The sequence below is a fragment of the Anthonomus grandis genome, chromosome 1 (assembly GCF_022605725.1).
Source record: "Anthonomus grandis grandis chromosome 1, icAntGran1.3, whole genome shotgun sequence".
NCBI lineage: Eukaryota > Metazoa > Arthropoda > Insecta > Coleoptera > Curculionidae > Anthonomus > Anthonomus grandis.
Window position 1 is genome coordinate 23,279,591 of NC_065546.1, and position 17,630 is coordinate 23,297,220.

The 17,630-nt window shown below is 30.8% G+C and overlaps 1 protein-coding gene across 3 annotated transcripts in view; it reads right to left on the minus strand.

Moving 5' to 3' along the window:
• Positions 1 to 9,396: 9,396 nt before the first annotated feature.
• LOC126743850 (F-box only protein 28) overlaps positions 9,397 to 17,630 on the minus strand; it is a 73,831-nt gene continuing 65,597 nt past the window's right edge. For 2 of the 3 annotated variants that reach the window (XM_050451085.1, XM_050451102.1), the window contains exons 2-6: positions 16,748 to 16,996; positions 16,534 to 16,699; positions 16,296 to 16,370; positions 12,994 to 13,166; positions 9,397 to 11,524 (exon numbers count right to left, since the gene is read on the minus strand). In XM_050451085.1, the coding sequence (XP_050307042.1) occupies positions 10,880 to 11,524; positions 12,994 to 13,166; positions 16,296 to 16,370; positions 16,534 to 16,699; positions 16,748 to 16,996 (1,308 nt within the window). In that variant the 3' untranslated portion in view covers positions 9,397 to 10,879. The remainder of the gene's footprint in view (positions 11,525 to 12,993; positions 13,167 to 16,295; positions 16,371 to 16,533; positions 16,700 to 16,747; positions 16,997 to 17,630) is intronic. The other variant, XM_050451093.1, reaches the window with a different exon arrangement.

Sequence of the window (17,630 nt, forward strand, 5' to 3'; positions counted from 1 at the left end):
AAATACTGGCATGAGCCAGTAAGAAATGTACTTGAATTTTATATGTTATATCACTATAAACGACAAATACTGCAAGAAGTTAAGAATTAGTTTAAGTAATAAATTTATATAGCTAATAAAAAAAATAGGTCCTACTATACTTCTTTAAGGAACGCCAATTTTAATTATTTCTGGGGAATTTAAATTGTTATTTACTTTAGTGTAATGCTTTCTAGAGGATAAATAACTTTCAACGACTTCCAACACAATGTGTCGCACTCCATAATGTTCACTAACATCAAGGAACTTTTGGTGAGACACTCTGACAAAAGGCTTAGCAAGGTCCATGAAAACCACTATAACCTTCACTTGATCGTCAAGGCCTTTGGCGATCTCTGAGGTAAGCCACTCTATAGCATTGGTGGTCCCTCTTCCTTCTAAAAATCCATATTGTCTCGACGATAAGATTTTAGTTTCGTTGAAAAAATGTAACAGTCTACCCTTTAATGCTTGTTCAAATATTTTGGCTAGATTATTTACTAGGCTAACTCGTCAATAATTTTGAATTTTATTTCGGGATTTGGCCTTATGAATTGGAGTTATTAAGGAGACTTTAAAGTGTTCTGGTACCTTTCTCGTTTTAAAGATTGTATTAACTATGTGTTGTAAGGGTAAAACAATAAAAGGGTGAATTATTAATATTCTGCTGGTTACATCCCTGGACTACTGATCCGATTTTAATGATGATATATATGGATTTAGTTCTTTGCTGATTTTAAAAACATGGACAAGTTGGAACTGTGGTTTGGGTCTTATCTGTATGGTAGCAAGAGCGCTTATTTCTTTTTCTAATTCTATATTGACATTCACAAAGTATTTGTTGCAAATGTTTGCCATCACCAGAGGATCGTTAAAAGGTTGGTCTTGAACTCCTTAATAACCATTGTGCTGCTTTTTTCTATCCGTGCCTCCACCGGTTATATTATTTATATATATATATATATATATATATATATATATATATATATATATATATATATATGTATATATTTTTTTCCATAATATCATTCTTGTTACTATTTTTTATTGTAAAATGTATACATTGTTATATTTATTAGTTTATTTAAATGATTTCTACAGGCTTTGTAAGTGTTATATTATTCATAATCGTAGTGTTTTTGTAGGTCCTTATGCAGTCTATTCCTGTGTTTTATTGAGGCAATCAATCCTCTTGTGATCCATTCCTTTACTCTCTTTTTAGTGTTTCTGTACTATTTTATTCTTTGAGATGCCTTCGAAGTTTCTTATCAAAAATATTTATAGCGTCTTCGGAGTCTTGAATGTCTGTACCCTCCTTCCAGGTTCCAGTCAACGATTATTAAGGTTATTTTTAATATATTCAGGTCATGTATTTGTCTTTCGGTATATTTATCTTGTTTATTTGTTAAAAGAGAATTTTGAGTGTTGTGCTCCGATATATTGACCATAATTGGATAGTGATCTGTAAAACTATGTAATATGTAAGAATTTATTTGTTTTGTTGTTGTGCTGGTGTTGACAAAAAGAGGGTCTAAGCAGGAGTCTGAGTCATATCAGTTAGTTTAATATAGGGCAAAAACCATAATTTGACATGAGACTGAATCCTAACTAGTTATTACTTAAAGACCATAAAATTAATAAATTGATTTAAGATTTCCTTAAATAAGTAAAAGAAAGAAAAATAGAAAGTCGATTTCATAGAAATCGAGAAACAATTTTTATAAGACCTGGGTTTAGTTCTTATAGATGAATGAATAATTTTTGAGGTTTATAATTAGATTTTTTTAAGATTTATTAATAAGGTGTTGAGTTTTCCATTTTCCGTTCAAATCAAAATCTTAATTAATAACTGTAAATATTTAGCGTCAATTTGCCATGAACATAGTATAGTTTAGTATATTTATTTTTGTTTTATCTAATAATATTTTATAAATTGTATTATAAATATTATAAATTCATTGAATGATTATTCTTTTGATATAAATTTAAAAAAAATTCTGGTGATCTTATTAAAGAAAATACGAATAAAACTATAATTATTTGATTTAGTAATTTTTATGAATTTAAAATATTTCTTTCTTATTGCTTTTTTCTGATTTATCCTTTTTTCAAAAAATTATCACCATTTTTTTCACATTTCGTTTTCTCTATTAAGATTTTTGAGAAATATCCAGAAACATTACATTATAACACGTTTCCAAACTTACGGTTTTTTTTTCAATTATTCGATATTTTTAGATTGGAAGAAGTGAAACTACTTATATTGCTTGTAGATGCAATTTCGAAATAACAATAAGTTACATTTTTGTTGGCTTCAATATCTGAAATTAAAACTTCACTGGTCTGACTATCATCCAATTATGAAAAGTTTTGGACATTTTCACAAATTCCACTGCCGAATGATTTGTGCAATCTAATATTAATATTATATAAAATTACAATTCGAAACTGTTGAACACTTGACTTTGCTTTGTATCTACAGCTATTTCTTATTACAAGAACTTAAATCTGAATTACTTGAAATAATCCATGATCAAAAAATCCTTAACTAGATTAATTGACTGGAATAAGTAAAATACATTCTTTATAAAACTACCTCTGAGGTATTGATCTAATACTCATTACATAGTTTTCAATTTGCTTTTGTAAACCTATATTTTTTTAAAACAAATTAGATCAGAAATATAACTAGCTTATTCTCATAATTCATAAACTCATATAACTAGCTAATCGTAATATTGATAATATTACGATTTTAGTATCTAAAAGAAAAATTGAAACAAAATAATAGATTAAATTAAATTTAATATTTATAACAACATATTTTGTGAACATTCTATAATAAATGTCTAAACTCTATTTAGTGAAAAAAAACACGAATTATACAGGGTGGCCCATCGAAAACAGTCCAGCAAGGTTTGAGGCCCTTTTTTAAAAATGCTCGAACCCAGTATGACAGCTTGTCAAAGATTTTGAAACAATACTATTGTTTAATACTTTTAGGACTAGTTTTTAGTTCTTAATTTACAAAACAAAAACGCTCGCACTCGTCGATTTTTGATTTTAGAAAACCGTTTTTTTGTTTAAATTTTTAACCTGGTGGTAGATCCTTGGATTCATGTCGGACCAGTACCGACAATTATGACGATTGACAGTGCCATTTAGAAAAAATAAACATTCGTCTCAGAAATAAACATTTAAAAGATAGTTGGGATTATTTAAAATTAGTTCGGACATTATTTCACAAAACTGTAAACGGCGGTATTTCTCACTGGATTTTCAATATACCGTTTTTTATTCGGCACCGAACTGGTTTCCCTGAATTTTTCCACTAACTCTAGGATGTAACCATAATGTACGTGTTTATCTGCATGTCTCTTATTAAACAAAGTTGCTGTTAGTTTTGCACATTGATTGTTTATAAAGTATAATTCAATAATTTTTACTCTCTCCGCAATAATAAACCATTTTTATTGAATAATTCACATTAACTTGTCTACTGAAGATAAAGTCGGATTGTTGACTGACTTTTGATAGTTTAAAAACAATTTTTTGAATGCCCTTTCAAAGGACGTATCATAATACACCTCTTCCCAATTAAAAAATAACGGTGAATGACGTCCCCGCTAAGGGGTTGTGGTGTTGTTTTGTTGTTTGATGTTAAGGAGTTGAAAGTAAAAAAATTGTCCCTCGAAAATCGATGGGTCCAAGCATTTTTAAAAAAAAAGGCTCAAACCTTGCTGGACTGTTTTCGATGGGCAACCCTGTATATAAGCCTTTCCAAGATACCACATATCCGTACATTTCTTCTTAGTATTTTTGTTTGGTATGTTTTTACGTAAATATAATTTAAAAAAAATTATTTTCGCATATCCTTGATTTTTTAGCAGTGTGTTCCCAAAAAATATCAACGGTATTTGATTTCAAATCTGGGATTTAAAGAATCTTACATTATTGTTTGTTTTTTTATTATGACGTCTGCTATTAGCAATACTTATTTTGATTTGTTGCCAGCATAAAGGTATATATTATGCAAGAGAAGCAGCTTTTAACTACGCTACTAAAGATAATAAATCAATAATTATTATCCAAAATGTCAACAAAACAAATAATTTTTCAAAGTACACGTGTGGAAAACATTAGTAGATTTAGATATCAGCTCAAAGCGCCCGAGTTTTCAAAGCAAATGATGCAAAGCAGGCAGACAGTGGCTGTTGGCACACGTCTTTGGATAAATTCTCAGGTTCATCTATACCGACGCGACGGTGTCGTCATCCCATTGTCAGGTACATTTTCGTCCATAAGGTTGCGTATCTTCCTAAATAGTCTTCCCTGCTCCGACCATCCCTCCACCTCCGCCTAAGTCAGCAAACCACCCCAGATTAAAATACATATAAAAATATGTATTTTAATCTTGTTAAATAAATGTGAGTTTCAAAGTAAAAAGTATAGTCAATCAACGCTTATAATAAAACATGTTTACGAGGTCGCTTTCTAAAGGTGACAATGTAGTATTTGCAGAGAACATCAACCATACTTATTTCAAAATATTTCTTCCCAAACCACTCACAATTATGAACAGAATAACCCATTACGCTCGACTAAATACATGTGGATCTCAAGCCAAAAGGTACAGTCCCTTGCGAATAAGTTATTCTGTAGATGTGCATATTCCCTTAATATTTGGTGTTATGTGATAAATCTGTATAAATGACCAATAGCTCATAGCAAAATCTATATGTATATTCCAGCAATTTTTTTTATGAGCATATGAGTCTTATTCATTTTGAAAGAGAAAAGAGAAGACTTTTGCAAGAAGTAATGGTATTTCTGTCAAAATTTGGAATTTTATCTGCCTGATATTTGTAAATTATAACACATTTGCTTAGTAACACATTTTTTATATTATTTGAACTTATTAATAGTGTGTTATGTAAATTTAATGTTACTTCTATTTTAGCTTATCCTTTTTTGTCATATTGTCCAATTATTATATTATATCCAGTTAATATAACATAATTCTAGTATTTATGCCTATTCTTATTCTATATTTATTATTTATATCTATCTTATTTATATCTATATTTATTAATCAACCAGAAAGTTGCTATATAAGATTTGAAGAAAAAATTTTTTGAAGAAAAACTAAAAATCGACTTGATCGATCGAAACTTATTTTGTTAAATATTTTCCACTTCGGATTCATCGAAGCTTAATTTTACTTTATAAGATTTAAGCTTGTCCAATGCCACTATGTCCCTGGACTTCTTTTGTAACAGAACAACTCAAGTCTTTAATAACCAATATGTCATTGTCGAGAACTTTTGTTATTTCGTAAGGCTCACTGTATTTTGGCAAAACTTTCATACTTTTACCTTACATTCGTACACGTCTGTACATTTCTTACTAGAACAAGATCTCGCTTGGCAAACTTCTTGCTCTTCCAACGTTTCGTATCAAATGGAGCTCTACTTTTGCTTTGTTGGTCAATAATCCTTTTACAGCTCATTTCTCTAGTTTCTTGTAAATTGTCATCAAACCTTGGTTCAATGATCTCGTTGTTCAATAAATCAATAAAGCATTTGCTACATCTTTTGGCGTATATCCAAATAAGTTTATAAGGCGATATTTTTGTTGTTGAATTTTTATACTTGTTCATCCCATCTATATCTTCTTCATCAGTGCTAGCTGACTATAAAATTATTCTATTATACCTTTCGACCTGGCCATTTGCTCTTAAGGTAGGTACCTGTTTTTTAATTGTTAAATTTTTACAATATTCTGCCAATTTTTAACAAGATTCACTGTCACGTACTATTTCCATCCAAGTATACTATAGCTTCGTCCAACAAATTAAGAACAGGACCCAACTTGGCCGATTGTACTGCTTACATAAAAATATACGTTTAGATATTACATTCTGCAAGTTTTTAAATGGGATTTAAGTGCTCTGGTTGCTTTGCAAACACAGACATTCGTAATGTCTATCTGGTTGCACAAAAGCTGTTTTCGAAATCGATACTGTATCCATCTTAATTTGATGGTATGCATTTGCTAAATCAAGACTTAAATAGCAGCAGCTCTTTAAGTTTTTCCGAAACATCTGCCCGAGGCAAGGGAAATCTATCTTTTAAGGGTTTTTTAATTTAAACGATAGTATACTCTACCATCTAATATCCTCCAGTATTTTTCTCCAGTATCTTTCTTTTCTTATTATTTTTCTTTTTCAAAATAAGACTTGCTGATGGCAAATTTTACTCTTGGACTATGTTGTTTTCTACAAGATCGTTACCTATTTTCCTCAGAACTTTTCGTTCCAAATACCAATACCTTTAGTACTTTGTGGCAAGCAGCCTTGAATCTCGTTTAACAAATCAACAAGCTCAGTTATATGTTCTGAAGTTAAATTTTTTTATAAGAAATATCCCTATTTATGACAGGTATACGACTTTCAATTATCTCACTCAACATAATGTTTATGCTGGGAATTCCATTTTTTAAAACAATTAACTGATCTTACTAAAATTTTATTCTGGCTAACCTTAAGATCAAGGTTTGACAAATTGGTAATTGAAATATATCCAGTGTGTCCATTGGTGATACACAATATTCATTTGAAGGCAAAGAACGCAGTATTCCGGAAACGTAGACTTTAGTTGCTGACAAGCCACGTGACGTTATAGCACCACGAGCCATTGTACTCAGTGGGATAATCACTTCTTTTTTTGCCTTAATGACATTTTTATAAAGGGAAGCTTTAAGACTATGCAAAATGGACAAACACTGAAACAACTCGAAAAGTGGAAAAACATTATTTCCTTCCAAACCAAGAGATTTTGTTTCCTTATAACCTCAATAGCTCCCGGCTACTTAACTGCAGTTCAGTGAGAGATTTGGGCAAAGAAGTAGATAAGAAACTAAGTTATGTGTAACAAGCACCTAACTCAGGTCACTTTCTCCGCTTTAGGAAGCGTCCATAAAAGACATCTGCTAATTTTAGGCTGTTTTGGATCTTTTCTTGCTCTATGTTCGCCAATGCGAATTCCAGAAGGCCTTCCTCTTCGTTTTGGAAGTCCTGTAGGAAAGTCTTTAATTGGCAGGAGTTTCAAAAAATTCCCGTATGGCTGTCCGATTTGGGAATAAACCTCCCTTCCCTCATATACGTTTTTTCTAGTTTGACCATCCTCTTCCTCCCCCCAGGCTGTGGACTTTAGGAACGCGTATTATTATTTTTTTAATGGCGATTTTGCCATGATATAAAAAGTAATACATTTTTCTTCTCAGAGTTTATTTAACTTATCGTTTTTTTGTTAGAAAATATTTATAACTACTGCAAAATGTAAGAAAATCTCATCGAAAAAACAAAAAGAAGGAACCATAAATTAAAAAGCATAAAAGTCATGGAAGAATCTCTTACCTAACCTCAGGCAGCGCCGAGCATGGGTATATACTGCTAAGAAATAATTTTAATTCTTTTTAATTTATTAATTCAGTAGTTCACATATGTGTTGCAGTATATAGTAATTGATTTTAATGTAAATCATCTAGATGGCTTTACTTACTTATACCCCATGGACTTCTGTATTTGGGGATATTTGAACTCAATTTTTATGATAGTCCTAGATTATTATAGTTTAGATTATTTAGATTAATAATCTAAATGAACTAAATGTAAAAATTGTAAATTCTGTAAATATTTTATAAAATAATGAGGATCTTCTTTTTAAAATACGGCAGTCAATTGTTAATTGAGGGCATTTTGAACAGTTGTTATAGTATCGTTACTTGTATGTTTCTTTGTTTATTATTGTTTTTGGTATTTGTTTGAAAATAAAATATACAAAAAATAAATAAATATCATTTACTTTGGTTATGATATAAGAATTAACAAAAAAGTCGTAATATTTTTTTTTATTTAGTAACTGTTCTAATTTTACATAAATATCAATAATCTTAGGTTATAATTTTATTTTATTTAGGATTGCATTGCTAAAAATCTAGTAAATTTAAGTCATTCACATGTTATGAAAACCTAAAAGTGCGATTATTTCAAAAATGGTTGCTCCTAGCGACTTTAATAAAGTATACATTTTTTATGGAATATTAAAACAGAAAATCTTTTTGTTACTTTTCAAACCAATACACGGAGCTGCAAAAAAGTTAGGAGTTTTAGAAAAGTAAAAACTAACACAACGTGCGCCCTCTACCGAAAACTGTATAGGATATTTTATTTTCCTTTTTAAAAGACGTATATTCTAAATTTCACGTCAGTATGTCATTTGGTTCAGGACCTATGAGAAAAAAACGACAAATCAAATAATACTTTGACCACCTGTATTTCAGTTACTATTAAAGTTAGGATAAGGCAAGTTGACCTCAATCACATTATTTTGACGTAAGTAATCTATTGTTGTTCTACGTCCCATTACTTTCGGGACACCCTGTATAAATGATCCTAGTAGGTTATTTTACTTTTTCTGGTTGTTAATTTGTTAAAGCCGAATTTAAGATTGTTGGGAAGATGCTGAAGATGATCGGGCTGACTTGTACACAAAATTCTTGTATAGACAATGTTCTATTTAAAACAAATAATAGAAAAGCATTTCGAACATAATAGGAGGGCACATTTGGTATTTATTTTCCTTCAAAAAGCGTATGATAATGTTCCATTAGCCAAGTTGTAGTAAGTGCTAGAAGACAAGAGAATTGCACCGAAGCACATTAATGTCGTGTAGGAGTTATACGAAAATATTGACTAGTTCAATATAGAGATATTTTGTTTTTAATTCTCATACCTCTAAACGTTTCTTTAAATTTAAAATCATATACCGACAGAGCATGCATACTCAAGAAAGGCAAAGCAAAAGGTAAGTTACAAGTGTTGGGAGGAGAATGAAGCTGTCATACATCATACCGCGTGTCTAGGATTCAGACGCAATAGGTTCATATATCTGGGACTAAATATCTCAAACCTCTACAGTATACATCGTCTTTCAAACCAGAATGTCTCTTAGTTTATCCAAGGCTAGTAGCCTTCGAGGCGGCACGCCGGTCGATTAGAAGAGCTGTGTACAGAACAACCTACCGCTTTACAAATTCAAATTCACTATTAAGTCACCATATTTACTTGAGAAAATATATAAATATGCATGTACCTATTTTATGCAATTTAAAAATTGTGCCTGATAAAAAAACTATATATATATATAAAATAAAAACTATATATATATATATATATATTTATATATATATATATATATATATATATATATATATATTGTTCAGAGTTTCATGTACCTTAGTAGTTCATCTAAATTAAAGGTATGTTCATGACTGCCTATGAAAATTCCATATGATAAAAATAAAAATGCTGGCCCATACATTAATCTTTTGAGAGTTTTTTAATTGCAATATTTAAATTCGTATTTTTTAGGTTGAGTAACAAACTGCAACAGATCGACATGATGTTCATGAAAGGATTACTCATCACTGAATAACATATTCTCTATATATGAACATCCCTATCCGCACATTCCGTCATTTATTTATAAAACGCCTGTTTGAAAATGAAAGCGTTAAAATATTTACAGTGTATTTACGCTTTCATTTTCAAACAATTTTTTATTTTTCAACATATTTTATCTTTAAAGTCGTTTTTAAGATTTCTGTTGGTACAAAAGAAGAATAATTGAAACGAAGGCGTTTTACAAAGATACCTATAACTAAAAACTCCAAATTTCAAACAGTATAATAACATTTCAAGTTTATACTTTTAAGTTTACCTCTCTTGGAAGTTCGGAAATAAAAAACGATATTGTTGTTAACATTTTTCATACATTGTTGCTTTTTGTGAGTAATACAGCAATGTCTCCAAAGAGACAAAGCGCCAAGAATTTAATTTATATGTTTATTTTCTTAGATGAAACGACCGATAGCTAAACTACTAAAGAAATTTGTCGGAATAAATGAATATAATAAAAAAAAATTAATATATAATATAATAAAATATAAGAAAATTATTATTTTTAATTTACTTTTATGTGGTAAAAATTGTAATTAATTTGTTATAAGTTAGTAAAAATACGCAGCATTCGCTCCAACAAGGTTTACAATGTTTCTGTTTAACTCCTAAAGTAAAGTACTAAGAGGGTAGTTAACGGTGTATTTAAAGGTTTTGGATAGTTAGAATAAACCAAACTAGCTGGAAGCACGAGACTCGAGCTCGATGTGGCAAAATTCCTATTTTATCCTTAAAAGCCTCATAATATTAAAACTAACCGATAAAGGTTAAAATAAATATACCTACTTGACATTTACTCAAGTTGCTTTCAAAGCCGACTTCTCAAATGATTTTAAACTTAAAAATAATGGGTCTCAAGGCTCAGTACCTTTTAAAATTTTTATTGACATCTTTTATTTCTTTTTTCAATTCACTATAGATAAGGGTACTCTTCATTTCAATTATCAATGTCTCTTACAAGAGATATAATGAGAGAATGTTTTTGCCTATCTGTATTTTTAACAATATTAATTTTAATAATGGAATTATTTTATGGAATTTCGATTTTACTGATGGAAACTCGTTTTATCGCTTAGTAACAAAGGGAAACCTAATATGAGCGCACTTTTGAATAAGCCGAAGATGACTGGGCAGTCAAAAAATACCATGCTATACTTAATAATTAAATAATTGTATGAATGCAATTATTGCAATTAGCTCTTTTGAAGCTCCAACCGAAATACTTTCAAAATTATGAGGTAAACAAAAAAATAGGTATTCTGTCACACTAGTCCAAGACCCTATACATAGAAAAGCTTTTAGTTGCATTAGATGATTTGCAAGTACGACAGCATTTTCTATCTATTTTAAATCAATGTCATCTGTCATTTTCCGTTTTCTAGCTTTTCCTTTCAACAAACCATCAAGAAATGGACCCAATATACTGCCCGTCTCTGGCAGTTTACTTTCTGATTCATTTTCCCGACCCGATTTACTAGTTTCACTTTCGAAATTCTCTAAATTCGGTAAATTTATGGTAACATTGTCTAAATTTCTTAAACAATTCTGGCTTGGTAGAACTCCGGGCATGCTTGGACTTCTACTACGTTTCAGCGGCACCTCGGGACTAGCAGAAGATTTTCTTTTCCGCTCCAAATCAAATCCCAAATAGCTTTTGGGTAATATATTGGCGATTCGCGGTTTGATATTAGATTTAAATGATGGTGTGGGTGCTGTCGTGGGCAATATATTTCGGCTCAATAGCGAATTTGGTAACATTGGATGGGTACTGCTAATGGGGGATGTTTTTAATAAAATTTCATCTTTGGCTCGGACAAGTTCGGAAGTAAGATCTTTGTACTTTTGATCCCACTCGTCCATGTGTTTTTTCATGTCAATTATTGTGGCCTCTTGTTCTGCTATTTTCGTACTTTGTTCTTGGAGTTTGCGCTCCTGGTCACGTATTTTCGTCTCTTGAATGCGTAGTCTGTCTTTCTGCTTCCGCATCTGAAAATTAAAATTTCTTATTTTCAGCTTATTTCAAAAATTCTTAGCTTATTTAAGTAAACTCTTTTTCCAAGATAAATCGTATTTATTATTTGTCGGACCTTCCTTTAAATATACACATTACCACCTTTATCTCATTAAGTTATTCTTCTTGATATTAAATAAATAGTTTAAAATCCTCAAGACCAAATTTGATAACTTCAAAAATTCATCTTTCCAAAGGTTTTTATAAAAGGCAAAAACACAAAATCTACACCATCACAGAAATATTTAATAAAACGACAAAGGTTACATGTTTCGCCCGACTAGAGCATCATCAGACCATAACAATACACAAAACATCTAAACATATGTTAATTTTATCATATTATTTTTAATAGTGGAATTATTTTATGGAATTTCTATTTTACTTATGGAAACTCTTTTATCGCTTAGCAACAAATCTAAATCCTAGTATGAGCGCACTCAGCTGAAGATGACTGGGCAGTCATCTCAAAAATACCCTGTAATTTGAACCTCCAACCAAAATACTTTCAAAATTATGAGGTAAGCAAAAAAATAGGTACCTACTATACGCAAAACACCCAACATATCAAAATACCTAACATATGTTAGGTGTTAACATATGTTATGGTCTGATGATGCTCTACTCAGGCGAAACATGTAACCTTTGTCGTTTTATTAAAAGTTTCTGTGATGCGTACATTTTGTGTTTTTGCCTTTTATAAAAACCAAACTTGAAAACTAAAAAGTGTATTCAGTATAATTTTTAGGCCCAGTTTTGTGTTAATTTGTTTTAATTGTGAATGCAATATAGTAAATGTGCAAAGACAAAACCTTAATAGTGAAACATAGTGAGAGCTGTCGAGATCTGCGACGTGGCAGAAGTTGTAAATTCTACCAAGAGCAATATGCCTTGGTAGGTTGAGGCAGAGAGACTATTAATGTGAGAAAAACTACTAAAAGAAAATGGTAATCCAACAAGAGCAGCAGAACCTATACATGATCCGCAAATTCGCCTTCAGACATTACGAAACCCCAATATTACTGGCAATTAGCTTCAAGAATTTCAATAGTGAGGTTCAAAATGTTTAAGCTTCATAATAAGCTTAAATGTTTAAATAAGGAATAGATTATACGAAAACAATCCTTGTGTCCCGTTGGAGCTCCAGAGATTAAAATCTATTTTTTTTTACCGTTGAATAAAGGTTAGTTTACGTTCTTACTTAAGAAGGCTGAGGCTGTGCCGAACCCAGGGGTTACATTTGTACTTATGAAAATTTTGTACTTATGTCCGACAATCCACCCGCACTTTGCAAGAACCACTAGAAGCTCGATATACTACCATGAATTTCTGTATTTTAGAGAAATTAATTGTTGTTTCCAAACTAAAATCAGATGTGTTTAATTTCAATATTTTAACTATTGATCTTGGATAAATAATATTCAAATGTTATTCAAATCCTTACCTTTACCCACAATTTCTTACTGGTTTGAGCCAAGTAAGAGATATGATGTTTGTGAGTTTTGATTACTTTTTTGACTTTAAGAATATCGTTGGAGATTCGTTGTGGAAAAGGCTGGGGCAACAAAACTCCAGGGGCCTGCTTAGTGGCAGAAGCAATATTTTTGTACATTATACCTAAAAAATATATTGTAGCAATAAACTATAGAATGTCTTTCATAAAAATGAAATACATACATGATTACTAATAACAAAAACAGGGTCGTTTAAGATATAATCACAACACTAATCATGTATAGTTGTCGTCAACGATAATTTATTTTCTGTGATCCATTCTCATCACCAATCTATGAAAATACTTCTTCAACTTCGTTTGTTTATTTTGACAAGTAAAAAAGTTGTTGAGTTATGTTTTTAACTTATTAATTTATTCCTTTGTCCCGTGTTACTCGGTATGTTATATAACGTTTTCTATAACACCTCTCTGAACAATATCTCAACAGTATTTTTAAGAAAACACAAATATTACTACAAAATTATATAATAGTTGAAAAAGCCTTTTTAAACAAATCTAGCGTGTGACATATTTATTTATACGAAATTATTTTTTTATTTGAAAGACTCATATATGCTATTATGCATGGAATATAATATCATTCAAATCCGCCGCGCCTTCTCACAGTGGTTCGAATTCGAGTAGTCAATTTTTCAATGACTCTGGCGCATAGATCTGGCTGAATATGAGGAATGGTCTTGGTTATGTTGGCCTTAAGGGCAACAGTCGATAGCAGTTTATTGTTATAGACCTATGACTTCAGAAATACCCACAAGAAATAGTCAAGCGGGGTCGAAATATTGGTGTCCAACTTATGTCACCTCCTCGAGAGATTCTTGAAGCACTCTCAAATCTTCCAGACAGAATATCTATCGTACTGGTGGAACCACATGTTATCCATATCCAAATCAATTCAATTTCGTCCAAAAGAAATCGGTTATCATGGTTATGTAGCGCTCATCACTAAAGATTATTTTTCGTCAAAAATTCCAAACCCTCTGAATCCTAGTCAGCGAACAAATGGCGTTATCTATGGTCATTAACTTTGTATTCCTGCATCAGTTGGATCTCTGAACTGACTCTTGTTCGTATGCAGGCCCAGTCTGTAAAAGGCCGAAAGAATTAACTGTCCCGGATTCTCCTGCACACTTTCACGAACAGCGGCGATGACTGGCGTTTCTTTAAAGCACGGGTGTTGGCTGTTTGTTTAGATTTAAATAAATAGAATTATATATGGAAAATATATGCAACAAAAAGAAAAGTCAAATTGGTTACAAGAAAAAATAATACAAAATGTTTATGGTCTGTGCTAAATATAACCATATTATTCCATTTTTTGTTATATAATATTTGTTATGTTAAATATAATAAAATAAATATATGTTACATATAATTGAGTAAGTTTAAGTTGATTAAAAAATAATATTTTAGCATAACAATTTATTTAATACGTTGAACTTGAACTGAACTGATAATCTAGAATTGATATATTCCTTATATTCCGTCTATTTTTTTCCTTCAATTGCTATTTAACCTCATAGTTTTCATTCTGCATGACAATCTTTGATTTTCCTGAACGGTCCAATTTTAAATACATTCATTGTAGTATTTTTGGTTAAACGGCGGTTTCTTTTTATGGTACTTTACATATGAATATTATATAATTTTTTTAAATTTTAATTACTATAAAAAATTACTTATATAAATTAATTCCATTATATCCTGAAGAGCCTCAAATCCATTTATTTCGGTCTCAGCCAGATTAATTCAACCTCTTAACAACATGTCACTGTGTCTATTATTTTTTTACAAATGATTCTTTCGGTCGACAGCAGACTTTGTACTACAGTAAACTTTGTGTTGGGTTTGACTTGCCTAAAAGCTTCCTTAGCCCAATTCAATTGTACAATTACCATAAAAATTTATATTTTAAATTTCGTACAACAGATGAAAACATAATAGGAGCAATAAGTCCCATAGGTAAATAATAAAAAAATGATAAGAGCCTTAGAGTCTGAGCGCCGGAAAGAGATTCGATAATACTTATATGCATACCATGTCAACAAGCACAAAATACGCGAAGTCTTAAAATTAGTTCTTACTAATTGAAATATCAGATACTTGCAAATATTAAATTTAACTTGATTGAAAAGATCATCTTATAACAAACCTGCACTGAATACTTGGCAAATGTGTTCGGAACACCTGCAGATTAGTCCATTAAAGAAGTTTTATTATAGTTATTGAATTACTGTAAATACATATTTTTTGTTTAACATTGGCCTCATTTTGTCAACACAACAATTACTTTAAATTGTTTTGCATAAAAAATATTGGTATTTGTAAATATTGATACAATTCAAATATCGCATCTAGGTCAAAGAAAATAGATAGATTATCGTTGACGGCAACTGTTCAAGATTTTTTTTTGATACTGCGACAGAATTCAGGAACGTGTCCCTTGGATTAAATCAAGCAAAAAAGTTCCTATGAATATAAAATGTTCTAAAGGTCATAGATTTTACACTATGGGATGTTGAAGTTGTAAGAAAAAAACTTACTTTTTTCGATAAATTTGATACCCCTGGATATTTTTCTTAAAATTGGTACGCAGTTTCTAAGCATTTATAGCGATTGTCCTATACACAGTTTGTTATTTATACACATCCGGGGTTTAAACTGATTTTTTTTTTAAAGGAAAGGAAAAATTTTTTATTTTTTTTAGAGCATATCTAATCTCTTGATAATTTTTCGTCCGATGCACGTTTTTCGCATAAAAAAATAAAAACCATTATTGTAGATAGCCATAACGCCTACATCTGATTCTCTTAATCAAGTATTAATTTTATAACTCTATTTTCAGCATTCCTTTTTGAAGTTTTTCTGGTAAAACATTCAAATACATGCCTAAAATACATGTTGCAAGTTTATCGAAAAATTTTAGATTTTTTCTTTCAACTATAACACCCTGTAGTGTAAAATCTAAGACGTTTTCGACATATGTTCATATTAACTTTTTTACTTGCTTTGGTTCAAGGAACATGCCCCTGAATTTGTTCGCAATATTAAAAAACACCTTGTATCATATGAATTTATTTTTCATGATTTTTCAAATCTTTTATTCGACTTTGAAGCAAGATTTAAGCTGACTTTTTTTCTCAATGATAAATGGAAAATATTCAATAATATAGTATATAAAATTTCTTCAGAAAATTTCAGGAAACGAAACCTTCTGAAAATGTTTTATATACCTTTAACATTCGATAAAGGCGGCAGACCACCTGCCATAGCTAGTTCTAGATCCTTTAGAATTTGCTCTGGAGAATCTGCAATGAAACAAAAATAGTAATTCTATAAAAATTTAATTATCGCCAAGGTTGTTTTTTTATGGGGACAATTTTTATATGATTTTTCATCATTCAACAGCTTTTGTCTTTGTTAAATGAATTAGTATTACTTTTATTGACGTTATGACGACTATATCAATACCTCTTAGCTGCGCCAGCTGCTCTTTACATCGAGGAAAAATATTCTCATCAAAATGCTCAATTGCCATACTGCTCAAGTCCCTTAATTCTTGAAGCAGCAAATGTGTCCTTGGCGGTGAGTTGTTACTCTCTACCAAATCCAGTATTATTTTAATTTCATCTAATACCTAAAAAAAAAAATTACACATTTTTTATAATGAGTTTTATACGTTTACCTTTCCTGGAATAAAACAAATAAGTCTGTTCTCCATACACCTCATGTAAGTCATATTCAGCATGCTCAGTCGAGTCTCTACTCCTTGAAGTATGTCACAATGTCTCGCCATGGGATGCGAATTTCTTTCGGATTCTCTTCTTGGCAAAGCAGCTTTTACTCTCTTGAAACAAGCTGCATGTCGTTTTTCAATTTGAATAAAACCTCTTGAGAGGAGTTTGCTACCAATTTCGTTAAATTTGGTACATACCTAAAAATATATTAACGTATAATGCACGTGACAATTGATTATTAGTAATAGTTATCTGTATATATATCTGAAAAAAACATCTGGCTAGGCTTTATGATACAATGTAGTTTTTTAATCTCTCCTGTGTAATCCTTCTCCAAATTTTGACCTGTTTTTTTAGAGCATGGGCTATGTACTAATCTGCTAATCTATAATTTTTGGCTTTGCCTTTCTTCTAATTTACTTCACTTCTGTTATGTGTAAAGTATAATGTAATATATGGGTAGTCTGACTCTTTGTCATATCCCACATATTCATGACATATTCAAAGCTTTTGGACTGGCCCGCACAATCACCATACATAAATCCCATAGGCTTTCCAGGGCAGGGGCAGTACGTAGAAACCCACCTAGGACTCTACAAGAGCTTATTCATGCTGCTCGGGAAGTTATAGCACAATATTCCTCAACAGGATATCTACAATTTTATAGACGTATGGGCAGGCGTCTCCAAGCTTGCATAAACGCTAGAGGTGGAAAAACGCGGTATTAAAAGGTTTTCCCGTACCTTTATTAAGAAAAACTATCAATCTGTAAATTTTAGTTTTATTTAGATTTATTAAAAAAAATCTTAAGAATAATAAAGCTTTTGTAAC